The sequence below is a fragment of the Schistocerca cancellata genome, unplaced genomic scaffold (assembly GCF_023864275.1).
Source record: "Schistocerca cancellata isolate TAMUIC-IGC-003103 unplaced genomic scaffold, iqSchCanc2.1 HiC_scaffold_732, whole genome shotgun sequence".
NCBI classification, from domain to species: Eukaryota; Metazoa; Arthropoda; class Insecta; order Orthoptera; family Acrididae; genus Schistocerca; species Schistocerca cancellata.
In genome coordinates, this window is record NW_026046743.1 from 2,993,889 (window position 1) to 3,020,495 (window position 26,607).

Below are 26,607 nucleotides of genomic sequence, written 5' to 3' on the forward strand. Positions count from 1 at the left end.
GTGGCGCCGTCGCCACGAAGCCATGGACCCAAGTTGTCAACAAGGCACTGTCCAAGCTGGTGGTTGGTCCATAGTGTTGCGGGCTACGTTTACACGGAATAGACTGGGTCTTCTGGTCCAACTGACCGTTCATTGGCTGGAAATGGTTGTGTTCAGCTACCTGGAGACCATATGGAACCAAACATCGATGGAATTTTTATGGGTGACAATGCGTTATGTCACTGAGTCCTAATTGTTCGCGATTGGCGTGAAAAACATTCTGGACCATTGTAGCGAATAATTTGACGGCCACATCGCCCGATGTGATTCCTACCGAACATTTATGGGACATAACCAAGAGGTCAGTTCCTGCAGAAAATCGTGTACCGGCAAGAGTTTCGCATTTATGGACAACTATAGAGGCGGCGTGGCTCAGCACTTTTGCAGGGTAATTCTACAGACTTGTTGAGTCCATGTCCTGCTGCACTACGCTGGCCAAAAGGAGGTCCGACACGATATTGGGAGATTTCCGATTATTTTTGTCACCTCAGTGTAGAAATCAGACTTCTCACATTCTATATACTGCTAGGTGTGGCTGTCAGCCAGTGGGCAAATCTATATTCCTAAGAATCAGAAAGAGCATACAAACTAGAGACTTTCGACAAAGGTCTCAATATGCACGGTATAGGAGGGTGAGTATTATCACAGATAAGGACACAGATAAAGAACTGGTAGCGTCAACAGTTTTCCCAGGAAACTTTTCGTAAATAACTTCTACTCCCTGTCTAGTAAACGGTATGTTAGAATTCAGCATCCATCTGAGACTGTTTCGTTACGAAAATTTCTTGCACGGAAAGTGTCGTTGGAAGGTAACTATACGATAGCATATTTGGATTTAGAGGAAGCTTTCGGTAATGTGGGATGGACTACCCACTTCGATAATTTGAAAGTAGCAGGTATAAGATATTGGTAGCGAAGGGTTATTTACTACTTGTACCGAAACCAAACTGAAATTGTATTATGCGAAGGGCATGAAAGTGAAGCAGTTGTTGACAAGTGAGTGAGAAGTGTTATAGCCGATCCCTGATTATTCAGTTTGAACTTTGAGCAAGCAGTAAAACCAAGGCGAAATTTGGAAGTATAATTAATGTTCAGTGACAAGAACTGAAAAGCTTGGGGTTTACCGATGACGTAGTAATTAAGAGACAGCTGTGGACTAGGAAGAACGTCTAGTAGACGAGGTACTGGCAGAATTGAAGCTGTCGTGAGTCGTGCATAGGTAGCTCAGTCGGTAGAGCACTTATCCGCGAAAGGAAAAAGTCTGGACTTCGAGTCTCGGTCCGGCACGCATTTTTAACCTGCCGGGAAATTTCAACACATAATGGAACCAGTGCCCTGAAAAGAATTTTTAAGATGAACAGGGGTTATGGAATGCAGTCTAATTAAATGACGCGATGATGAGGAATCATATTATGAAATGAGACACTAAAAATAGCAGACGAGTCTAGTCTTCTATGGAAGTGAAACGTAGTCGCCACGGAAACCAGACAAAACGAGAGTAGAAGACTATGAAATGTGGTGTTAAGGAGCATTGGTGAAGATTATAGGATAGAGCAAATAACAAATGTGGAGTTACTGAATCGAATAGGGAAAACAGAAATTTATGGTACAGCTGCACGAAAAGACGGGATCAGTTAATAAGACCATGCTGAGGCATCAAAGAATTGTCAGTTTGATAATGGAAGTGCGTATAGGGAGTAAAAACTGTAGAGGAACATTAAGGGTTCAATAGAGTAAACAGTGTTAAATGGACGTCGGTTGTGGTAGTCATGGAAGGATGAAGACTCTTGTACAGGGTAGGGCACCGTGAAGAGTCGCGTCGAACCAGACTGAAAACAAAAGGAAAAACAGTCAGGACGATTCACACCTACCTTCTACTCCTTGCGATAGTGACAGCTTTCATTGAATGCGGATGAATCAAATTTAATACAGATGGGTACTGACTGTTTTCATATAGTATCAGTGAAGTGTTGCTTGCGTCAGCCTGTTGATTAAATATCTAGTCATAACGTTCAGAAACTGCATGAAATATTAGGAATCCTTGGAGAGAAGGAGACGATACATCACAAATCTTTGTTGGCGGAAGTGTGAAGATAAGCATTTGCAACTGACTTGCAGACATATTCTCTTCCCTCCAACTTTGAACCCAGCTAATACCCGTAATGCAATATAAGGATGACTGGAGCTCGTGGAGAGGGAAGAAAGCAATCATTTTCCTCTCTTTCTGACAGTGGAGTAGTAAAGTGCATGATGGGCAATAGGTACAGAGTTCTGTCACCATCTAAACGACAGTGAAGTGCATTGTATCTGTGTGGACCAGATGAAGATAGAAACAGTTCGTCTGAGCTAAACAATATGTGTTGTACAAACAATATTTATATTCACAGTCTGACAAAACAAAAAAGATGAAGCACGTAGAGATGGAGAAGAAAACTGATTGGAACTTCACGGTTTGAGAGGGTATATCACATCTGCTGTGATTACAAAATCGAGTCAAATTTAGAAAGAACTTGACAGTATGAGCCCTCTTACCAGTAAGACGCTGGATCCTCTCTAGCCTGGACGCATGGAGTGATTCATTTGGGCTGGGTACCATAAAGCGATTCATCTTCCCCTGACGCAAGCTGGCACAAAGGTTTTGTGACCGGGTCTTGGTATCCTACATACTGACACTAGGACAGCATTGACGTCCGAGCTGCTGCAACACGTATTCCATTGGTGACAGATCTAGGGAGCTTACTGGTCACGGGAGTACCTCAACATCACCCAGACAATCAATAGAGACACGTGTCATGTTTGGACGAGCATTGTCCTGTTGAAAAATACCACTACAGTACTCTTGCATGGGACGTAACACATGGGTACTCAGGTTGTTCGTGACTTCAGATTTCCCTCAGATACTACCAGCCACGTCCTGAAGCCATACACAATGGATCCCCGCACCATAACGCCAGGGGTAGCACCGCTGACCCTCTCCGAAGCATCGGGAGGGTGGGACCTCTTCGGAGGTCGCCACCATACTCGCTGACGATGGCGATCCAGCGTGGGGCAGGGTGATCCTCGTTCAGCACAGTGCGCCAATGATGACCTGCAGTCCACGTTTCTCGGTTACCACACCACTCTAAACACAGCTAGCTGTGTTACGGTGTTAACAGCAACCTACAAATGGGATGGTTATTCCTTTGTCCGGTTGCTGCTGCTCTTCAACCAATGGTGCGGGATGACACGGAGTATTTTAGGGAGTTCGTTACTTGTTCCTAGATGGCAAGTGCAGATGTCAAGAGGTTGCACTGTGCTTGGTGCACAATATGGTGATGCACGTACTGGGCAGATTTCACGACGGGTATGCCAGCTCTCACGGTCGCAGGCAGTGGAACATCGAGTCACTCTCACACTCGGATGCCCCACAAATCTGGGTACTCCACGAGTCGAAGAGGAAGGCAAATCGAGACACATAGTGAGGCTTAATTTAACGTTTGGCACCCGCTGATAGCGCTACCTCAGATGAGTGTCCAGCGTCCCCGTGTCCTTCACAGGGATCATTCAACATCTGACTCTGTAGACGCCTCCTTTATGTCCTACGATGCCTCGTAACAACGCTTAACACACATAAACATAATGAACTTTGGTGGCCGTTCTGCTTATCACAGAGAACTGCATCTCTAAACACTTACAAACCTGCCAATAGAGTGTATGTGTATGAAGTTACTAAGGCATATATATACTGCGTGGTCCATTGATCGTGACAGGGCTAAATATCTCACGAAATAAGCGTCAAACGAAAAAACTACAAAGAACGATACTTGTCTAGCTTGAAGGGGGATACCAGATGGCTCTTTGGTTGGTCCGCTAGAAGGCGCTGCCATACGTCAAACGAATACCAGCTGCGATTTTCTAAATAGGAACCTCCATTTTTTATTACATATTCGTGCAGTACGTAAAGAAATATGAATGTTTTAGTTGGACCACTTTTTTCGCTTTGTGATAGATGGCGCTGTAATAGTCACAAACATATGGTTCACAATTTTAGACGAACAGTTGGTAACAGGTACGTTTTTTTAAACTAAAATACAGAACGTAGGTACGTTTCAACATTTTATTTCGGTTGTTCCAATGTGATACATGTACCTTTGTGTAACATTTCTGAGAACACATGCTGTTACAGCGTGATTATCTGTAAATACCACATTAATGCAATAAATGCTGAAAATGATGTCCGTCAACCTCAATGCATTTGGCAATACGTGTAACGACATTCCTCTCAACAGCGAGTAGTTCGCCTTCCGTAATGTTCGCACATGCATTGACAATACGCTGACACATGTTGTCAGGCGTTGTCGGTGTATCACGATAGCAAATATCCTTCAACTTTCCCCACAGGAAGAAATCAAATGGTTCAAATGGCTCTGAGCACTATGGAACTCAACTGCTGTGGTCATAAGTCCCCTAGAACTTAGAACTACTTAAACCTAACTAACCAATGGACATCACACACATCCATTCCCGAGACAGGATTCGAACCTGCGACCGTAGCGGTCGTGCGGTTCCAGACTGTAGCGCCTTTAGCCGCTCGGCCACTCCAGCCGGCGCAGAAATCCGGGGACGTCAGATCCGGTGAACGTGCGGGCAATGGTATGGTGCTTCGACGACCAATCCATCTGTCGTGAAATATGCTATTCAATACCGCTTCAACCACACGCGAGCTGTGTGCCGGACATCCATCATGTTGGAAGTACATCACCATTCTGTCATGCAGTGAAACATCTTGTAGTAACATCGGTAGAGCATTACGTGGGAAATCAGCATACATTGCACCATTTAGATTGCCATCGATAAAATGGGGGCCAATTATCTTTCCTCCTATAATGCCGCACCGTACATAACCCACCAAGGTCGCTGATGTTCCACTCGTCGCAGCCATCGTGGATTTTCCGTTGCTCAATATTGCTTATTATGCCGGTTTACGTTACCGCTGTTGGTGAATGACGCTTCGTCGCTAAATAGAACGCGTGCAAAAAATCTGTCATCGTCCCGTAATTTCTCTTGTGCCCAGTGGCAGAACTGTACAAGACGTTCAGAGTCGTCACCATGCAATTCCTGGTACATAGAAATATGGTACGGGTGCAATCGATGTTGATGTAGCATACTCAACACCGACGTTTTTGAGATTCCCGATTCTCGCGCAATTTGTCTGCTACTGATGTGCGGATTAGCCGCGACAGCAGCTAAAACACCTATTCGGCATCATCATTTGTAGGAGGTCGTTGTTGACGTTTCACATGTGGCTGAACCCTTCCTGTTTCCTTAAATAACATAACTATCCGGTGAACGGTCCGGACACTTGGATGATGTCGTCCAGGATACCGAGCAGCATACATACCACACGCCCGTTGGGCATTTTTATCACAATAGTCGTACATCAACACGATATCGACCTTTTCCGCAATTGGTAAACGGTCCATTTTAACACGGGTAATATATCATGAAGCAAATACCGTCCGCACTGGCGGAATGTTACATGATACCACGCACTTATACTTTTTGACTATTACAGCGCCATCTATCACAAAGTGGTCCAACTAAAACATTCATATTTCTTTACGTACTACACGAATACGTAATAAAAAATGGGGGATCCTATTTAAAAAAACGCAGTTGATATCTGTTTGACCTACTGCAGCGTCATCTAGCTGGCCAATCATAACGCCATCTGGTTTCCCACTTCAAGCTAGACGAGTTTCGTTCTTTGTAGTAATTTCGTTTTATGTTTATTTCGTGAGATATTTGGCCCGGTCACTATCAATGGACCACCCTGTACAGATATATGAATAAATTCCTTAAATATCGTTCATATTGTCTTATTTTCAAACTTAAACAATAACTCCATGCAGTTTTCTAAGAGCATAGCTATAACCACTTTTTTTTATATTTGGTGCCACTGTCGACTGTAAAACGTTCTTTCCCTAGCACCAGGCCAAGAAGTTGAGAAGAATCGGAAGGAAAATGATGAAGAAACAAAAAGAATCTGAAACTGTTTTACCTATCAAATATGAAAGGAACATACACAGCCTGTTTAAATTTATGATGGTGTAATTCACAGTAGCGTACCAGAAAGAAACGAAAAGCTATCCCAGACGCCATTTTCCCAAGGAAAAAAAGTTACAAGAGGTTTCTGTTGGTAATCAGATGAATTCTGAAATTGAAAAATCCTTCCTAAATGTTCCCAGGTTCGAATCACTTTCGACTCTCCAAGATCTTTTGCGATTTCATTGAGGTAAATAAAATTTCTGCTTCCGCCTGCCCTGCTCATATGGATGGGGATGAAATAGTCGCAGAAACAGACTAATAAAATAACTAAGCCTATAGTATGATTAAATAAATGAAGGGCTCCAGCAGTTTTTCAGAAGCCAAGATGAATGAAATTACACGACACTCAGAATCAGATATTTCTTTCTTCCTCTTTTTTGTTTCTTTGGTTCTTTCTGTCCTTGGTATGTGTTCTGTTTAAGCGATAATAGTCTCCAATAGTCGTTAAGTACAGAAAGAAGTGAATTTTAAAGCAGTGTTCTTCTGAAAGTTTTTGTCCTGACGCTATTATTGACAACAAAGGAAGAGAGATTGAAGGTCACGTATCAGGAACAAAAAAAAAAAATAATGTTCTCTTCTGGTACTGTAATTATGTGAGAGAAGACAAAGGACCTGGAAGACGAACGACACTTATAAAGTTAGGGAATGAGACTCAAAAATCTATTGGCGAGATTTGCTCGTTGACCAGCGAAATATAAAATGTAAGCTAGCAATAATTTAAAAAATTCTGAAAAAAGAGACCCATCGATTATGATGACTCTCATGAAGTTAAAAGTATATTAACATTGAATATAAATTTTTATTACAGAACACGTTTTCTGAATGTGTTTGCTTGGTGTTAGACCAGACCTTGAAAGTGCCTTATATTAAGTGGTGTCAAGAGGATGTTGGATGTCGCGGTGATGTACGGGCTAGCCTGATGCAGAGAACTGCATCGAACCAGTCGTCAATGTGAAGATTACAACAACAATATTTGTATGAGATTCAACACGTTGGCCTACTGACAGACATGTAATACTGCATATCGTGGTTGCACTCAAATTTAAATAATATTTTGTGTCCTCTACACATGAAAATACACTTACCACTCATGAAAGCAACTGTCGTTTTGTCGGAATTGGTAGGTAAACGGCCGTCTACACATATTTCAATGGCACAGTATTTCAAAACGTAGCCTGCTAAACATTAGAGACTTATAGCAACGCATTAGGTTCCAGTGTTTTAATCGGTGGCATACCTGGAACTTACATTTTTCCATATCTGTATTTCTTTTTCAGATCTTAATAAGGAGGTTAATCATCACCACGTCATTATCATCTCATCATCATCACCCAATGTTGGGTATCAGGATTCCTGCGTCTACACGTACTGTTCAAATCATCGACGATGTGGTGTTTCTAAACCTCTCCGGAGCTCTTTATGAGGCAACTTTCTCTCTGGAATCCTAAAACAACTGGTTCTTTCAGATCGACACGTTTGTGCAGCGTTTACAATCTAGCAAAAGGATACCCAATGTCGTACATGATCAATACCTAATTTTAATGATTTGGACTAGCATACTATTTCTCTACTACTAACCGTAAACAATTTTGTTGTGACTGGCGATCAACAGCTCGAAGAAACCATTCCGAGGTATTCGCCGCCAGTCACAATCGGTGATGGCGCTAATAAATCTCTCCTCTATCACATCATCTTTTTATTTTCTTCTTAAAACAACTAAATATTATTTATATTTCTGTCTCAAATTATTTGTCATTTTAAAAAAGTTTTTATTCTATATCAAATGTTACAGATAAAAACAAAACAAATAAGTACAAAAGAGATGACAAACGCAAACTGTAGTATGTACAATCGGTTTAAAAGTATCAGGTAACAGGTCTATAAATTTAGAGTAAGTAAATAAATGTACCATTTCTTATATATAAATACCAACGTGTTTTACACATTCATGTCTTGTTCTATCGCTTGAAGTAACCAAAGTGTTTATATATTTGCGTCTTGTTCTGTTTCATAAAGTGACGCCTTTTTAGCAACGTAAGATCTCATGTCTGCTATTTTTGTTCTGGAATTATCACTTTGCCCATGAATTCAAAACTCACCAGCGTATATAAGAGCCGGTTCTGGTAAGACAGTTATTTCCTCATTTTTATGTAGATGTTCCTGTTCAATATTCCATTTCATTTGTTAAACGACGTTAACTCCTTGTACGCGAATGTTTGGTTCAAAAATTAAGAAAAATATCTTCTGAAATACATATTGTAATGTTTTATTACTGGCTAAAACGTTGTAGTCTTGAAGTATTTTTTTTCTCAGCTACAGCTTGTTTTTGATTCCGAAACACTCATATTGTACTCTGGAACAATAGTTTTAAGTTCCAACACGTGTTTTTGCAAATCATCTCCGCTTACAATCTTTCGTGTCCAATCATATATAAGAAACAATGTTCGCAGCAGTGTGTTTTTACAATTTTAACATCAAGTTGCGTTGTTTCTTTATTTTTATGGATTACGATGATCCATATAAATAATAAATAATGCCCCATTCTTCTCCAAGACTTCAGTGTTTTTATGTGTTTTGATTTGTATACGAAAGCGTCTCCGGCCTCTGTGGCCGTGCGGCTCTAGGCACTTCAGCCCGGAACCGCGCTGCTGCTACGGTCACAGGTTCGAATCCCGCCTTGGGTATGGATGTGTGTTATGTCCTTAGGTTAGTTAGGTTCAAGTAGTCCTAGGTCCAGGGGAATGATGACCTCAGATGTTAAGTCCCGTAGTGCTCAGAGCCATTTGAACCATTTTTTGAACGAAAGCGTCGTTTACAATGTGAAAGTATGTGAAGGCTGCTTTAGAGTTCCCCAGTACGAGTAAAAGGCTCAAGTCTGAATGAAACCACTGTAAGCAAATTTGTATTGGAGGAATTTACAAACACGACGAATAGGAAATAAGGAATTTCCAAATGCTAATTTTCGTTGTGTTTCGTGAATTAAGGAAAGAAGTGTATCTTTCTGTAGAAGCTAATTGTAATTAGTCTGCGTCTGAAACATTTAATAATTTACGTAGTTCGTAGACAGGAAGTAATCGCCTGTAACATACACTTCCTTCTTATTTTGCGTTTACGTTCACTAGCATTTCCATAATGAATTATGACTGTGAAAAATGAGTTTCATGTAATGTTGGTCATAAATGACGAAAGCATGTATAGGTTATTTTTCGTGGTCGACAGAGTGGCTATTCTTGGAGTAACTAACATCAAAAGGAAGGGAAAATTAAGTATTTACTCTGTTGGCCGTCTTCACAACTACATATTTTGTTCATCGATGATTTCGAAACAATGCTATCATCTTCAACTTTGAAATTGCCTGTCGAGGTAACTAGATTCTAATGTCAACGAGACGGAATTTTGCTGCTTTAAGTCGCACGTAGCGCTGCAGTGAAGTACGTTCCTCATATTATTTACACAGTTTTCAAAGACTGCACGAGGGAGGTAGTTGCAACACAGCCAGATGAAGCAATGAGGCTGAAGCTGCGAACTGCACCATCGACAAAACGGTGGACAGACTGTATTATTATGCCCTTCGTTTCACACGTTAGTTGCCAAAGACGTTGTGGTTCATGGCTCACAGGTGTTAATAAACGAAATTTTAGGCGTCATTGCTATGGGAAGTACAGATGAAGGTTGAGTCAGATCATACACTTCAAGTTCCCAAGTGTTCACTACTTCCTTGGAATGCACCACTCGCCGTCATTTCGAGTCCTCGCGGAGATACGCACGTTGATGCCTCCGACGGATGACGTCACAGCTGACTTGGGATCCATCTTCAGCTTGGCAGGCGTCTTGCTGGTGGCACTGAAGACGAACTTGGAGACCAGGGAAGCGATGCCTAGCTTGGCCTGCAGTAGGCCGAAACGCATACCTGTAGAGAGAAAACACGAGTTGTTGTATACTTCACGTGACTGCTGTGTAAGACAGTTTTTCCTACAACATGTTAGAGTATATATGCGAGGTCGCCAATCCTGTTTGTATTAGTAGGGTAGCCTCCCAAGGACAAGAAAACTCTATGAGGCCCTTCGGTAAACTATACACTTCACGAACCACCCGACATTGTTTGGCAGGGGGCTTCCTCTATAGTAAGGTCTCTACTCGTAGCACTGAGAAATGGAGAGCTGAAAGAATGGCTGCCTCAAAACCTCTGCGTGGGGTGTCATTTGCCGAATTATTTTGTATGCTGGCGCTGTGGTATAGATACGTCCATTGCGAACGTCTCCCCATGTTTTGCTGGACTTCGCTGAGATGTATTTGCTCTGCAAATTCAGTATAGCTATTACGCACCCCACCCTGCGGTATTTCGTGAGGTTCGAGCAGTCTCACCTAACACGAAATCAGACGCCAGCGATGTAATCATCTTCTGATACCTTGTGATACCCAGTTGTGCAACGAACTGGATGTTTTGTCATCAGAGATAGCAGACGACATATTTGTTATCTCCAGGTTGGCTACGTTGAAATTTTAGGCGTTATTACAGTAAACATTGTGTGGAATACCACCTCAACCTATAAACCTTTGACAGCTGAATAAGAACAATGTAAAATTTATAACAACTCGCTCCTGTTTTTGCTAACAGGAGCCCGGAGAATACTATTCCAGAAACTTGAAATCGCTTGTGAGGTTCCGCTCTGTCAGCTTGGAACTGGCGCTTCTATGTATTGGCCAGCTATGGTGTGCGAAATTTTACAGAGCAGGAAACTACGTAGGGCTGTTCGGATCACTCGATGGGCGTGTGGTGTACAAAAGGACCTTCTTAGCAGCAAAAGAACCTCTCTGCACTGATTCCCTCGTGAACCTTAGACGGATAAAGGGTGATACAACCACTTGGGACACGTTTGTATGCAGCAGAGTTACAGAAATATAAAAATTCACCACACTGTGATCAAAACAACAGACTTGGTTGTAGAACTGATTTTATAATTTTACTTATTCATGACGCGCGTTTCGCCTAATATAAGGAATCTTCAGATTGAGCAGCATTGATTATAACTGTATTAGAAAGCGATGATCATAACTTTCATCTGGAAAGATTACAAATTTAGCTTCTTTTTTTTCCTTGCCAGTAGGTAAAACACTTTGTGCCAGCAGCAAGTGTCTATTCTTCACGGTAAGTGGCGCTGCTACAAAGTTACGCAAGTGACGTAGTTGTGTGGTTGTTTTACTTTAATAGCTGTGTACCAAGGCCACTTATCGTGAAAAACGGACACTTGATGTAAGCACGATGTACCGCAGCGCTCAGTATAGTGTATCAGACCTAAGAACACACACGTCTCCGGGTTGGAATCTCACTGACTGCAGCAGAACTGTCTTCAGTGATGTTTGGAGCATCATGGACACGGTCCTCCAACCATATCGGGTTTTTGAAGATGTGACGCGCCAATTGGACAGAAGCTGGCATGTTATCACTCAGGAGGGAATTCAACAACACTATCACTCACTCCCGTGCCGAATAACCGATTGAATAAAGGCCAGAGATGGAAGAGCGCGTTACTGATGGTCATGTTGTGAAAGTCCTTCTCCTGAATAAATCATGCAAATTTTTTTAAATTGTAGTCTATTGTTTGTCTGTACACGTACATCACATCTACCGATTCCGTCCCATTCGGATAATTCCCTCATTGGTAAATCGTTTTCCTTTCTAAAAATTTTTTTTATGTATTTATTTTTCGTTAGACTGTATTTTATGTATCTGTACGGCTAGTGTCATAAAAGTTAGTGTACGGAGGAAGTATTGATCAAATGAATGTGTCTGTAGCTTATTTCACAACGCAGCCTATGAGAGCATGTAAGTCTTTTCTTCTGTGTACTTTGTTTTCTGCCACGGCAACTGTGATTGTAACGCTCGTAAACTGCTATTCGATGCAACATACAGAACACCTGTAACGATTATCGCATGTACTTATCGTCGTTGATGACACACAGCTTTAATCGTAAGATACTAGTCACTGTCGATGTATGAAGACCTCTATGACCATCTCTGATATACCAGTAAACAGTTATCAGCCGTGCAGTCGGTTTTACATCGTGGGAATCTGTTTACAGCGTTAACACCCACTGCAGTTATAACATGAATGACTGGGCTACGTACCAAAGTTTCAATAGATTGTCGGATAATTTGTGCTACTATATGAAAACAGGTAACTCTACAAAAATGCGAAGCATTCACATCTTTATGATGTGTTGTTCGCTATGAATGACATCACTGTGTTGCGGCATACTTTTGTTTCCCGTGTCTTATTCATGGATTTGTCGTATGACGTTAATGATTTCATATTTCGCCTAAAATGATGCTGTCAATAGTTTTATGCGAATATGTCATATTTCATTACGTGTGTGTCGTCGTTATCACTTACATCAGCTAAGAAATTCGTGACAGTTTAAGCATGTAATTTTACTTACTTATTATTTTAGTTGATATGCATGAACCTGGTATGGTCAGTCGATTGAAACTGCTTTGTAAATAAAAAATTTTGTCGGTAGCTCAGAACGGAAACATGAAATTTTTCATAACAGAATACGTATAAAAATATACAGAGCTTGGTTTCAGTCTCAGCTACGAGATCGACAAATGTAACAGCTTCAATCAAACAATTGTCATTAAAATTCTCATACATGTGTGCTTGTGTTTCGGTTATTTAAACATATAAGAGTTGTTTAAACGGAAAAATATCTGTGGGGAACGGTACTTTAGTGTAACTGCTTTCTATCTTTTGTCGTAATTTGCCCTGCCTTGCAGTTTCATTCTAGTACAATCCTTCAAGCTCGCAACACGTATAGTAAGATGATTACACATCTACCTTGCCTCCATTTCTTTCCATAGCGTAACTGTTCACGTGGCAGACGGATTTTTCAGGGGCTTTTGATGCGATGTAGGTGTCAAGTTTGTAAACTGTCCTCTTGTCAGTCAGTTACGGGAGAATTAAAACATTTTTACATCTAAAACCACGTATGTCATGGATCCACTTACCTATGCAGATACGTGGTCCCTCTCCGAACGGCAGGTAAACAAAGTGGTGTCGTGACGCCTTGCCCTCTTCCGTAAAGCGCTCAGGGTCGAACTTTTCCGGGTCCGGGTAGTATTTGGGATCGTGGTGGATGGCGAAGACCGGTATTATGACCTTCACGCCCTTTTCTATCCTGACACTGCTGCCCGGTAGGTTGTAGGGCTCGGTGCAGGCTCTGCTCAAGTTAGCTACAGGGGGATACTTCCGAAGTGTCTCTGCAAATGAAAAAGAGGAAGCAATCAGCACTTGTGAATTTTCTTACTACCTACTCTATAAGTCACAGAAACAGTGGAAAACGTTATACTGAAATGCGTTTACTGTCGTTTAAAGTATTTCTACTACGCCAATGTACAATACAAAGACACAGATTCATCATTAGGTCATAGGTTCTTATGCAAGTACCTTCACTACTCAGTAAATACACCAGAAAAGCATTTCTGCACATTTCGTCGATTTCTTTTGTACCTGCATCACCATGTATCAACCCCTATATATTTAACATACACAGTTTTCAAAGCTCAAAGGATCAACGAACATAAAAAAATTGCCGCTGTCAAAAACAGCAGACGGATTTTCTTATTAAGTTGTCTCTTAAGTTGTTACGCAAGGACATTAATTACGATGTAAATGTCGTAGAAAACCTTTTGTGCAAATGTTAATTTCTTTTCTACCTGACATTATCATTAAGTAACTCCTAGATACCGGGTGATCAAAAAGTCAGTATAAATTTGAAAACTTAATAAACCAAGGAATAATGTAGATAGAGAGGTAAAAATTGACACACATGCTTGGAATGACATGGGGTTTTATTAGAACAAAAAAAAAAGTATTACCAGAGGCGTGAAAGATCTCTTGCGCGCGTCGTCTGGTGATGATCATGTGCTCAGCCGCCACTTTCGTCATGCTTGGCCTCAGTCCGTGCGATTATTGGCTTTGGGGTTACCTGAAGTCGAAAGTGTATCGTGATCGACCGACATCTCTAGGGATGCTGAAAGACAACGTCCGACGCCAATGCCTCACCATAACTCCGAACATGCTTTACAGTGCTGTTCACAACATTATTCCTCGACTACAGCTATTGCTGAAGAATGATGGTGGACATATTGAGCATTTCCTGTATAGAACATCATCTTTGCTTTGTCTTGCTTTGTTATCCTAATTATTGCTATTCTGATCAGATGAAGCACCATCTGTCGGAACTTTTTTGAACGTTTGTATTTTTTTGGTTCTAATAAAACCCCATGTCATTCCAAGCATGTGTGTCAATTTGTACCTCTCTATCTACATTATTCCGTGATTTATTCAGTTTTCAAATTTGTACTGACTTTTTGATCATTCGGTATTCAACATTCACAGTGTCTAAAGTTTAAATCATAACGCTCAAAGATCGTAACAAAGAATCGGTATCAAAAACAGCAAACAGCTTTTATTACTAAGTTTTTCACCATGAAAAGAAGAGTGTGTCGAAAATTAGTAATTTTTTGCTTGGTCTGAGCTTTTCAGAGCGAACGTCAACGGTACAATTTCACTTTTAATTTGTGTAACCTATCAAGTAATGGTCTAGTCTGGAAGTCATATACATAACTCATGCATTCCTTTATCCTAGTTTTGTTAAGACAGCGAGCCCTTAGGAGTCTAAGACGAGTCAAATAACATACTAAATGGCAAAAAAAGGTACTGCAACCCCTGTCTATGGCCTAGTAAAGAGATACGACCAGTGCTTATCTACATACATTGATGGTTATGGTAATTATCTATACGGGCTGATAAGTGTTTAAACCGACAAGCTCTGGGAGGTTGTAGGGGACATCAAAACAAATATTTTTCCTCAATGTCATTTTTTCCTATGAGGAGTATTTAAACCGGTGGAGGCCGTATTACGATCTTCAGTTGTTAGAGTCCATATGACGCTCTTCAGTTGTTAGAGACCGTATTACGATCTTCAATTGTAGGCAACTGCCGTCCACCAGTGGTGTAGTGCATTGTCTCTGTTTACTAATGCAGCGATACACCTGGAGTGAGTACACTGATATGATTGGAGCGTACTACATAGCGCTCCACAACGGACGACCTGCACAGCGGGTTTATCAACAACAATATCCTTATCGCCGTGTCCCGCATCATACGACCTTTACTGCTGTGTACCAACGTCTGCGTGAGACCGGGTCATTTAAGCAGATTACCTGGACAGGGACGCCATCGCACGGTAAGAACGCTGCAATTTGAGGAAGCTGTCTTGCAGCGTGTGGAGCGGGATCCTTCAATCAGCACTTGCGCAATTGCACGTAACATGGGGACGAATCAGACGAATGTAAGAACAGTCTTTCGAAATCAGTTGTCACGTCCATTTCACATACAGCGTGTCCACAACCTGGAACCAGTTGATTATCCACCTAGAGCACAGTTTTCGCAGTGGTACCTGGAACAGTGTGAAATGCATCCTACATTTCTACCCTCTCTGTTGTTTACCGATGAAGCAACGTTCGGGCGTGATGGAGTCTTCGACATGCACAGTTCGCATGTTTGGAGTGAGGATAACCCACATGCCACAATTACTAGCGCTCATCAAGTGCGGTTCTTCGTTAATGTGTATGTCGGTGTTGCTGGGGACTGTTTAACTGGACCGTATCTGCTACCTAGGCCATTAAATGGCAGGCACTATTACAATTTTCTCGGCAGAGCATTGCCAGAATTGCTGGGAGACGTCCCGCTGCCTACAAGACAACGCATGTGGTTCCAACATGACGGGGCGCCGGCACATTTCAGTCGTCGTGTGCATCGATTCCTGGACCGACGGTTCCCAGAAACGTGGATTGGCAGAGGTGGTCCTGTACCATAGCCTGCTCGATCCCCAGATATGTCCCCTCTGGACTTTTTGTGTGGGGAGAGATGCGCAACCTTGTTTACGCAACTCCTGTTGCATCAGAAGAGGATCTGGTTGCCCGGATAGTAACAGCAGCAGGAACAATTCAGGATACTCCTGGGGTTTTCGGCCGTGTCAGACAGAACATGATCCGACGGTGTAACCTTTGTTTACGTGTCAACGGTGGCATTTTTGAAAATCTATTGTAATTGGGTTGTGTTAATGTGTTGTCTCTTGGTCATAACGAAATGTAAAAGTGTTTGTTGGTTAATTAATTTGTGCCAAAGAAATCTTCCTCTACTGGTTTAAATATTCCTCATAGGGAAAAATGAAATTAGGGAAAAATATTTGTTTTGATGTCCCCTACAACCTCCCAGAGTCTGTCGGTTTAAATACTTGTCACCCTGTAGATTTCTATATGAACAGAAAATCATCTACCTCGAGAAGAACCACTCTTCTTCCTCTGACACTTTGTCTTCGGCAGTAATTTAAAACTAAACCATCTCCTCCTTCTGCCTCTATCTCTCCATTTCATTTTTCTCTCTATCTCCGTGTCTCCTCACTCTGACCATTGTGACCCCCCGCTCTCTCTCTGTCCATCTCCTTCCCCCTCTATCTGTGTCCATCTCCTCTTTCTCAGTCTGTCTATCTCCTCCACCCTCCCTCCTTCTCTCTCCACATAAACACTCTCACACACACCAATAGGAGGCTGGTGGCTCTTGCCCTTATAGTATTTCTTTCCAGATTATACCTAATATGTGTAAAAAATATGGTTGATATCGTTCTAGGGGCTCTTACCCTTCACTGTACGACTACATTTCACATATATTTAACAATTTCACAGTATTTTTACACGTGTTTCACCTGCATTTCTAGCGAATTTCGCCTCGCAGGTTCATCTTTACGCGGTACAGTGTATATGACTATTTGCTGTTCAATGGTATAATTTTGGGTGTACATCCATTGGTATATGTAGCTACTGCATGAGAAATGTGTTGGGAGTAGAATCAGTAGTAAATAAGTAATAAATTAAAACGTCATACATGATACGGCAATTTCTCACGCATTTCAGTGTTTATGGCATCATAATTCAAAAACTATGTCTTGAATAATCTTATATTACTGTAGGTACATGCAGCGGTATATGTGTATACCGTCTGCGAAAGTTGTTCCGAATAGAGTTAGTAGCAAAGAAGTAATAAATTTAAAAGTTTTGAAGGTTGCGGCAGCTTTTCAACGATCACGGTGTTTCTGCCGTGTACTATGAGCCGAACAATGATATAATTTTCCTGGTTCATTCACTAGTATATGTGATCACTGTCTGAGAAATATGCCGCCAATACACTTAGTGGTAAAGAAGTAATAATTCATAACGTCATGCTTCATACGGCAGCTTTCATCCAAGAATAGCGAAAATGTTGTAAACGATAACCTTTTTCCATTCATCATTTTGTCAACGATAAAAAGGTTTGCAAGTGTTCGAAATTATGTGCGAAGTTTGTTCCAAGTCATTAAGTATTCTCACTTTCAAATACTGGATGAGAAATGTGTAGCTATTCGAGCGTCGTGGGGTATATTGCTTTTCCAACCCTACCCCAACCTCTCTGATATGTAGGTGGTTCTTACCTCATAGCCACAATTTCCAGACACTAAGTGATATTTGTACCAATTTTGGTTGAAATCGATCCAGTGGTTTAGGAGGAGTGAGGAACGTACATACATACGGAGTATGTGATCAAAAAGTCAGTATAAATTTGAAAACTTAATAAATCACGGAATAATGTACATAGCGAGATAAAAATTGACACACATGCTTGGAATGACATGGGGTTTTATTAGAACAAAAAAAAAACCAAGTTCACAAAATGAAAATGTCCGACAGATGGCGCTGGCCAGCAAAACGTCAGTGACTGCGCATGACAATCGTGTATAAAAGGAGCTGTAATAAGAGAGAGAATCAGATGCGCTTTTAGTGAAGCTGTGTTATTAGAATGGAGAATGTGCTAGTTCAGCGTTACGATCCTATCGCCATAGGAAGGGGATCGAACGGGTAAAGGTCCGTTGACAAATGCAGCTGTGGCGAGAATGATTTCGAAGTTCGAAGCCACGGGTTGTTTAAACAATAGACCCCGTAGTGTATGACTGAGCACAAGGCGTAATGCTGCTGAGACAGTTCAGGAAGAAATGGAGACTGTAGCGGGTTCGTCTATGCACGGGGAAAACAGCGCTCGTGCAGTCGCACGTCGCACCGGCATTCCATACACTACTGTTTGGTTGGCACTTAGGCGTACCCTCCGATGCTATCCGTACAAAATCCATCGGTGTCATGAACTGTTACCTGGCGATTTAGTGAAGCGGTGGGCATTTGCGGTGTGGCCGTTTCAAAAGGTGGCAGAAGATAACGATTGGTTGAGTAACGTGTTGTGGACCGACGAAGCTCATTTCACGCTTAGAGGGTCTGTCAACGCCCACAACTGCAGAATTTGGGCTACCGAAAATCCTAGAACAGTCGTGGAAACTCCATTGCGCGACGAGAAAGTAACGGTATGGGTTCAATTTACCACATCTACCGTTATCGGGCCTTTTTTCTTCGAGGAAATGCGTGATTGTGGTTTTGTAACTGCTACCGTGAAGGGTGAGAGGTACGCCGATATGTTACAGAATCGCGTCATCCCCAGTCTGGCTGATGAACACCTGCTGGAACGTACGTTGTTTATGCAGGATGGCGCTCCACCCCATATTCCTAGACGCGTGAAAGATCTCTTTCACGCGTCGTTTGGTGATGATCGTGTGCTCAGCCGCCACTTTCGTCATGCTTGGCCTCCCGGGTACCCAGACTTCAGTCCGTGCGATTATTGGCTTTATGGTTACCTCAAGTCGCAAGTGTATCGTGAACGACCGACATCTCGAGGTATGCTCAAAGACAACATCCGACGCCAATGCCTCACCGTAACTCCGGACACGATTTACGGTGCTGTTCACAACATTATTCCTCGACTACAGCTATTGTTGAGGAATGATGGTGGACATATTGAACATTTCCTGTAAAGAACATCATCTTTGCTTTGTCTTGCTTTGTTATGCTAATTGTTGCTATTCTGATCAAATGAAGCGCCATCTGTCGAACATTTTTTGAACGTTCGCATTTTTTTGCTTCTAATAAAACCCCATGCCATTCCATGCATGTGTGTCAATTTGTACCTCTCTATTTACATTATTCCGTGATTTATTCAGTTTTGAAATTTATACTGACTTTTTGTTAACCTGCTACATACATATAAAGGGTGTTCGTAAATTCCCGCTACGAACTTCTGGTACTTGTATGAGGAAGTGAGTACATTTTATTTTGAATAGAAACGTATCTGCCACAACGTACAGTTTCCGGTCTACGACGGTTTCAATGCAGATGGGTAAAGCTTCCACGTCTGTTGAGGGAAAGAGAAAAGCCTGAGTTGCTGGTCCTTGTATGCAGTAGGGCAGACAGGATGTCGCTTACTACGTCAGACGGTTACCTGATATCACTTAAAGTCTGTCCTGCTGCTGCAGAGATAGAGGAAGCTGCACTAGAAATTGAAGCGACGCCAGGTGGAATGTAGAGTGCGTGCGAGAACGTGCTTCGTAGGTACAGTGTCTGTAACAACCTTAGCGGTCCCTATACCGAGCCCATGTTGTACTGCGTCATTACTGTTCTGTACGTATAGTATGCTAGGATCGTTTCTTGTTTTGGAATATTGTAAACAGGTACTGTTTAAGTGTTAATACAAACAAATTTGCTTAAGCAATAAACCGATGTTTCGTTACGTTTCCTTTCGAATTGTTACCTAATATTTGCACTGCATCAGGCCTAAATCAGTTCCTCAAACAGAAGTTGATGAGCTTAACATTTGAATTCAGAAAGTCATAGAACGGTACGTTTCCAGACGTTGATTCCTATTCAACATATTATTTACTCACTCCCCTCTACAAGCATCACCAGCTAGTCTTACAAGTCCTGGAAATTTGTATCGGGAGTTTTCGAACACCTTGAGTATATACACCCATATTGTGGATTTACAATCCCCTGTGCAGGTAAGCTTTTACGAACAGCACGGTGAATGCATTAACATACCCAAGATAGACACAGATCCAATACGTACCACATTAGTACAAGTTTATATACCAACTAGCTCCGCAGAAGATGAAGAGGTTTAAGAAATATGTGATGAGATAGAGGAAATTATTCAGCTACTTGAAGGAGACGAAACTTTAATAGCGATGGATACTGGAATTCGATAGCAGGAAAAGAAAGAAAAGGAAAAATAGTAGGTGAATACGGCCTGGGCTAAAGGAATGAAATATGAAGTTTCCTGGTGGAATTTTCCACAGAGCCACAAATTTAATCATCGCTGACACTTCGTTTAAGAACCATGAAAGAAGGTTGTGTACGTGGAAGAGTCTCAGGAACACTGGAAGGTTTCAGATTGATTATATAATGGTAAGACAGATATTTCGGAACCAGATTTTCAATCCTAAAACATTTCAAGCTTCAGATGATGACTCTGGCCACAATTCATTGGCTATGAACTGTAGATTAAACTAAAAAAATTGCAGACACGTAAGAAATTGAGGGTATGGGGCCTGGACAGTGTGATAGAATCGGAGGTTATTGTGAGTTTCAGCCGAAGGTGGGTGGCTTTGGGAAATGAAATAAAGAAAGCAAAACAGGTAAAAAGACAAGACTAAATAGAGATCCGTGGATAACATAAAAGATACTGAATTTAATTCATGAAAGCAGACAATAGAAAAAAGTCAGGAAATGAAGCAGATGTAAGGGAAGACAAACGTCTGAAAAATGAGACTGACAAGAAGTGCAAAACGGCTAACCAAGTATGGCTGAAAGACAAATTTAAGGATTTAGAACCATATATCACTAGAGGAAAGACAGGTACCATCTACAGGAAAATTAAAGAGGCCTTTAGGGAAAAGAAAAGCAGATGTATGAATATCAAGAGTTTAGATGAAATACCAATTCTGAGCAAAGAGGGAAAGCTGAAAGTTGGAGGGGGTATATAGAGAGTCTGTAAAATGGAGATGAACTTGAAGGCAATATTATAGAAATGAAATATGAGATGGGACATACGATACTGCCAGAAGAATGTGGTGGATCACTGAGAGACCTAAATCGAAACAAGGCCCCGGGGTAGACGATATCCTGTCGGAATTACTAACAGCCTTGGGAGAGCCAGCCATGACCAAACTCTTCCATCTGGTGTGCGAGATAAATGAATCAGGCGAATCCCCACAGACTCCAAATAGAATGTAATAATTCCAGTTCCAAAGGAAGTTGGTGCTGACAGCTGTCAACATTACCGAACTATTAGTTTACTAAGTCATGGTTGCTAAATACTAACACAAATACTTTACGGAAGAGCGGAGAAACTGGTAGAATCTGACCTCAAATAAAATTATTTTTGATTCCCGAGAAATGTAGGAACACGCGAGGCAATACAGAGCCTACGATTTATCTTAGGAGATGTCCACCCCTGGTAGCTGAGTGGTCAGCGCGACGGAATGTCATACCTAACGGCTCGGGTTCGATTCCCGGCTGGGTCGGAGATTTTCTCTGCTCAGGGAATGGGTATTGTGTTGACCTAATCATCATCATTTCGTCCTCATCGACACGCAAATCGCCGAAGTGGCGTCAACTCGAAAGTTCTACACCCGGCGAACGGTCTACCCGACGGGAGGCCCTAGCCAGACGGCTTTAACCAATTAATTAATCTTAGAAGATAGGTTAAGGAAAGACAAACCTACGTTTATAGCGTTTGTAGACCTAGATGAAGCTTTTGTCACTCCTGCCTGGAATACTCTCATTGAAACTGTGAATGTAGTTGGGGGTATAATTGGGAAGAAAAGAAATTTGGGACAGAACCTAACTACAAGAACGGATCGATTGACAATACAAATTCTGAGACATTAAGGCATCACCAATTTAGTACTGGAGGAAAGTGTGGTAGAGGGAGACCAAGAGGTGAATACAGTAAGCAGATTCAGAAGGCTTTAAGTTGTAGTGCTTATTCGGAGATGAAGAGACTTGCACAGGATAGAGTAAGACCCGCATCAAATCAGTCTTCGGACTGATCAGTTCAACAACAGCAACAACAAACTAATGTCTACCAGAAAACTGTAATAACATCAGACTTTAGGGCTCGATTCGGAATGTTAGTTAGCGAATCATAGACGACACTGAAATAATTTTTTACTATAACACCACGATCGCTTGCAACTGTCAAATTTTTGTGTTATTGGCACTATTGTGTAATTTCGGCCCCAAAATATTTGGAAGTACATTAGGAATTATTTATAATGCAGAATAATCTTATCTCCATACGAATTTAGATATGCAGTCTGGTATATAACAAAAGTCTTGATCTGAGTACTCCGAGAGGGATATAATTTATGTTGTTAAAACTGCCAGCTAGCAACAGTTATTGTAACTACACGTCGGTTGGTTCACACAGTAAAAGGTATTGAATAATGCTATGTGCTGACGCCGACGTACTTTTTAATCAATGACAAATATTTCGAACAGACTGTCGGAGTGGCTATGGGGAGCCCACTGTCCCCAATAGTCGCCAATCTTTTTATGGAGGATCTTGAGGACATGACGCTGAAGAAAGCGTCTTTAAAACCAACCTGTTTCTGGAGGTACGTCAACGATACGTTTATGGTGTGGCCTCATGGGAGAGAAACTCTTGACCGCCTCATTGATCATTTTAATTCCCTGCATCCCAGCATCAAGTTTACCACGGAGGTGGAAAGTGATGGAAAGCTTCCGTTTCTGGATGTTCTGGTGTATAGAAAAGATGATGGGACACTGAGACACAGTGTTTATCGAAAGCCTACGCGCACGGACCGTGACCTGCATGCTTCTAGCTGTCATCCATCGTTCCAGCGAACGGGGGTCCTGCGGACATTGACGAGAAGAGCTTATGGCATTTCAGATGGAGAAAGCTTGGCACAAGAATTGGACCATCATAAGGGTGTGTTCAAGCAGAATGGCTATACAGATAAATAGATCCGTCATGCTTTCCAGTTTGGACCTTCGCCTGAACCACCAGAAGATACCTGCAAATCGGTGGCTTTCCTACCTTTTGCTGGGAGCATTTCCTCGAAGATAGGAAGAATTGTAACAAGATACCATGTCAAAAGTATTTTTCGTCTGCCAGCAAAGATTAGAGCACTTCTTGGCTCTCTTAAGGATGGCTTGGGTTTGAGGAAGCCCGGTGTGTACAAGATCCCTTGCCACTATGGGAAGGCTTATATAGGTCAGACAATCCGGACCATTCAGGACCGATGTGTTGAGCATCAGCGGCACACACGGCTGCTTCAAGCTGAGAAATCTGCAGTGGCGGAGCACTGTCTCACCGAGGGACACAGAATGCTATATGACGAGACACAAATGGTTCCCCTGAATCTCACTACAGGGGCTGTGTTTTAAAAGAATCCATAGAGATTCGTTTATCTGATAATGTTATTAATAGAGACAAGGGTATCATTTAAGTAAGACTTGGAACCCGGTGTTATTAGATATTGAAAAACAACGGTCTGTGTTTCGATCGTTGGAATAATTTTTAATTTTTGATAGCGATATCTCGATTTCGCCTGTTTCCACCACTGGCGGCGCGGTACGTTTATTTGCACTAGGGGGCAGTTACGGCACCTTCTCGCGCACGCGTCGTGGGCCTTCTGCGGCCTATATGTATAGGGGCCGCCGCTTGCGCTGATAAGTCAGTTCCAGCGAGATCGTGTACCAGCACTCTCACCTGAAGATGGCGACCAGTTGGACCGCGAAAATATTGTGTCAAGATGACGTTATGATCCGGCTGCACACCCGAGAAAAATATTATCAATTATTACGCCGGGAAAGCCTTCGTAATCACACGTTATAGACATGCAAGTGAAGAAGAATTAAATGATCTCCTGAACGGAATGAACAGTCTAATGAGTACACAGTATGGTTTGAGAGTAAATAGGAGAAAGACGAAGGTAATGAGAAGTAGTAGAAATGAGAACAGCGAGAAACATAACATCAAGATTGATGGTCACGAAGTCAATGAAGTTAAGGAATTCTGCTACGTAGGCAGTAAAATAACCAATAACGGACGGAGCAAGGAGGACATCAAAAGCAGACTCGCTGTGGCAAAAAAGGCATTTCTGGCCAAGAGAAGTCTACTAATATCAAATACCGGCCTTAATTTGAGGAAGAAATTTCTGAGGATGTACGTCTGGAGTACAGCATTGTATGGTAGTGAAACATGGACTGTGGGAAAACCGGAACAGAAGAGAATCGAAGCATTTGAGATGTGGTGCTACAGACGAATGTTGAAAATTAGGTGGACTGATAAGGTAAGGAATTAGGAGGTTGTACGCAGAACCGGAGAGGAAAGAAATATGTGGAAAACACTGATAAGGAGAAGGGGCAGGATGATAGGACATCTAAGACATGAGGGAATGACTTCCATGGTACTAGAGGGAGCTGTAGAGGGCAAAAACTGTAGAGCAAGACAGAGATTGGAACACGTCAAGCAAATAAAAAAAATGGTTCAAATGGCTCTGAGCACTATGGGACTCAACTGCTGTGGTCATCACTCCCCTAAAACTTAGAAGTACTTAAACCTAACTAACCTAAGGACATCACACACACCCATGCCCGAGGCAGGATTCGAACCTGCGACCGCAGCAGCGGCGCGGCTCCGGACTGGAGCGCCTAGAACTGCACGGTCATCTCGGCCGGCTGTCAAGCAAATAATTGAGGACGTAGGTTGTAAGTGCTACTCTGAGATGAAGAGGTTAGCACAGGAAAGGAATTCGTGGCGGGCCGCATCAAACCAGTCAGTAGACTGACGACCAAGAAAAAAAAAAAAAAAAGACGTGCATACCACCGCATACTTTGGAACGACAAAATACTGGAAAAGGTGGTGCAATTTTCTTATTGTACATTCACAATCCTCGGCATACGGTATGGACGCCCTAGGAGCAGAACACCTACAGTTAGCTGACCGTTACCCCACAGCATCGCCCCCGCCTGCCGGTCACCGCACTGACCGCTTACCGCAACCAGGGCCACTTCGGCACGCGCAGTACGTGACTTCAGCACCCGGCGCACCACCGCAGAACCACTCTAGTGTGGTCAAATACTGGCCGTTTGGCCAAGCTGATCATCAGAATCAGCAAGTCAGCAAGTATTGACCTCGGCTGTGAGGTCGCTACCGTTTCCCCGTCGTACTGAAAGTACCGCCGGCCAAAGGATCCCGCCGCCGTCTGATGGAACCAGGGTCGCATTGAGCACCGCCCCCCCTCTGCCCTCCCCCTTCATTCGCCCCCGCAGCCACCGAGCCACATGGGCCACTGGACGCTCACTGCACCCGTCGCGGCGGCCAGCACATCCGGCACTCGGAAGACTGTCGCAATATGGATCGTCTATCGGTAACTGCTATTCATAGCTCCGATTTGTCACTATTAGGAACCGGTGTTAACGAATTCACAACTTGTATCCCTTCGCACTCTATCTATGCTACTTCTAAGATAACTACGACTTACGAGCTTTTTGCAGTTTCTGAGAATTATGTGTTTCCTGCGAATTCTATGACTTTCTCGACTTCTGAAACTTTTGCTATTTCTGCAATTTATCATAATAGATGTTACACTCCGATTCGTCGCAAATAAGAGGTGAACTATGGCAGTGCAACCAGGAAATATGTTCTTACCTGTAAAGACGATTACTTGCCAGGACCTAAAGGTTAACGTTTCAGTAACCCAGCTGACCAAAACTTGCGTGAGACGATATTGTTAATATCTGCCATTATTCTTCCTCAGTTATTATATGGTACACGAAAGTTGCGTTTGTCCGCAGAGAAAAATCCACGTCAACAAAACAGTCAGTAGTAAGTATGTCTTACTTTTGGTCTTCCTTTGAGTTTTAATTTTGTATTAATGGAACTATTGTGAAAATATCAGTATCGCCATGTTGAGAATCATAAGGTAAATTGTCACACAGTAGTCTACAGTAAGAGTTTATCTTTAGAATACCAATTCTAACTATGTTGTTATGTTCATATGTATCTGAAATACATTGCGATAATTCGAATTATCATTGACAGCATAACCGGGGAAGTTGCCATATTGTCTTTAGAACATGTATGTCAGAAATGAGTGTAGTTTCTGAATTTGCGAATGCACTTAGTAGTTTATGCGAATTGTGAAACCTGCCCGCTCAATTGCTTTCTTCAACGGAAATATTAGCAGTTCAAAAGATGGTTCAAATGGCTCTAAGCACTATGGGACTTAACATCTGAGTTCATCAGTCCCGCAGACTTAGAACTACTTAAACCTAACTAACCTAGGGACATCGCACACATCCATGCCCGAGGCAGGATTCGAACCTGCGACCGTAGCAGCAGCGCGGTTCCGGACTGAAGCGCTTAGAACCGCTCGGTCACAGCGGCTGGCTATTAGCAGTTGTACAATGTGAATTACACTGCCAATAATTGGTAACAGTGGAAACTTTTAATAATACTCAGGATGTTCTAT

General features: G+C 42.2%; 1 protein-coding gene across 2 annotated transcripts in view; it reads right to left on the reverse strand.

The window, feature by feature from the left end:
- Positions 1-9,740: 9,740 nt before the first annotated feature.
- Positions 9,741-26,607, reverse strand: part of LOC126141630 (probable cytochrome P450 6a13) — a 173,468-nt gene continuing 156,601 nt past the window's right edge. Inside the window, exons 6-7 of one of the 2 annotated variants that reach the window (XM_049915267.1) lie at positions 13,136-13,387; positions 9,741-10,036 (exon numbers count right to left, since the gene is read on the reverse strand). In XM_049915267.1, coding sequence (XP_049771224.1) covers positions 9,837-10,036; positions 13,136-13,387 — 452 coding nt within the window. In that variant the 3' untranslated portion in view covers positions 9,741-9,836. The remainder of the gene's footprint in view (positions 10,037-13,135; positions 13,388-26,607) is intronic. The other variant, XM_049915268.1, reaches the window with a different exon arrangement.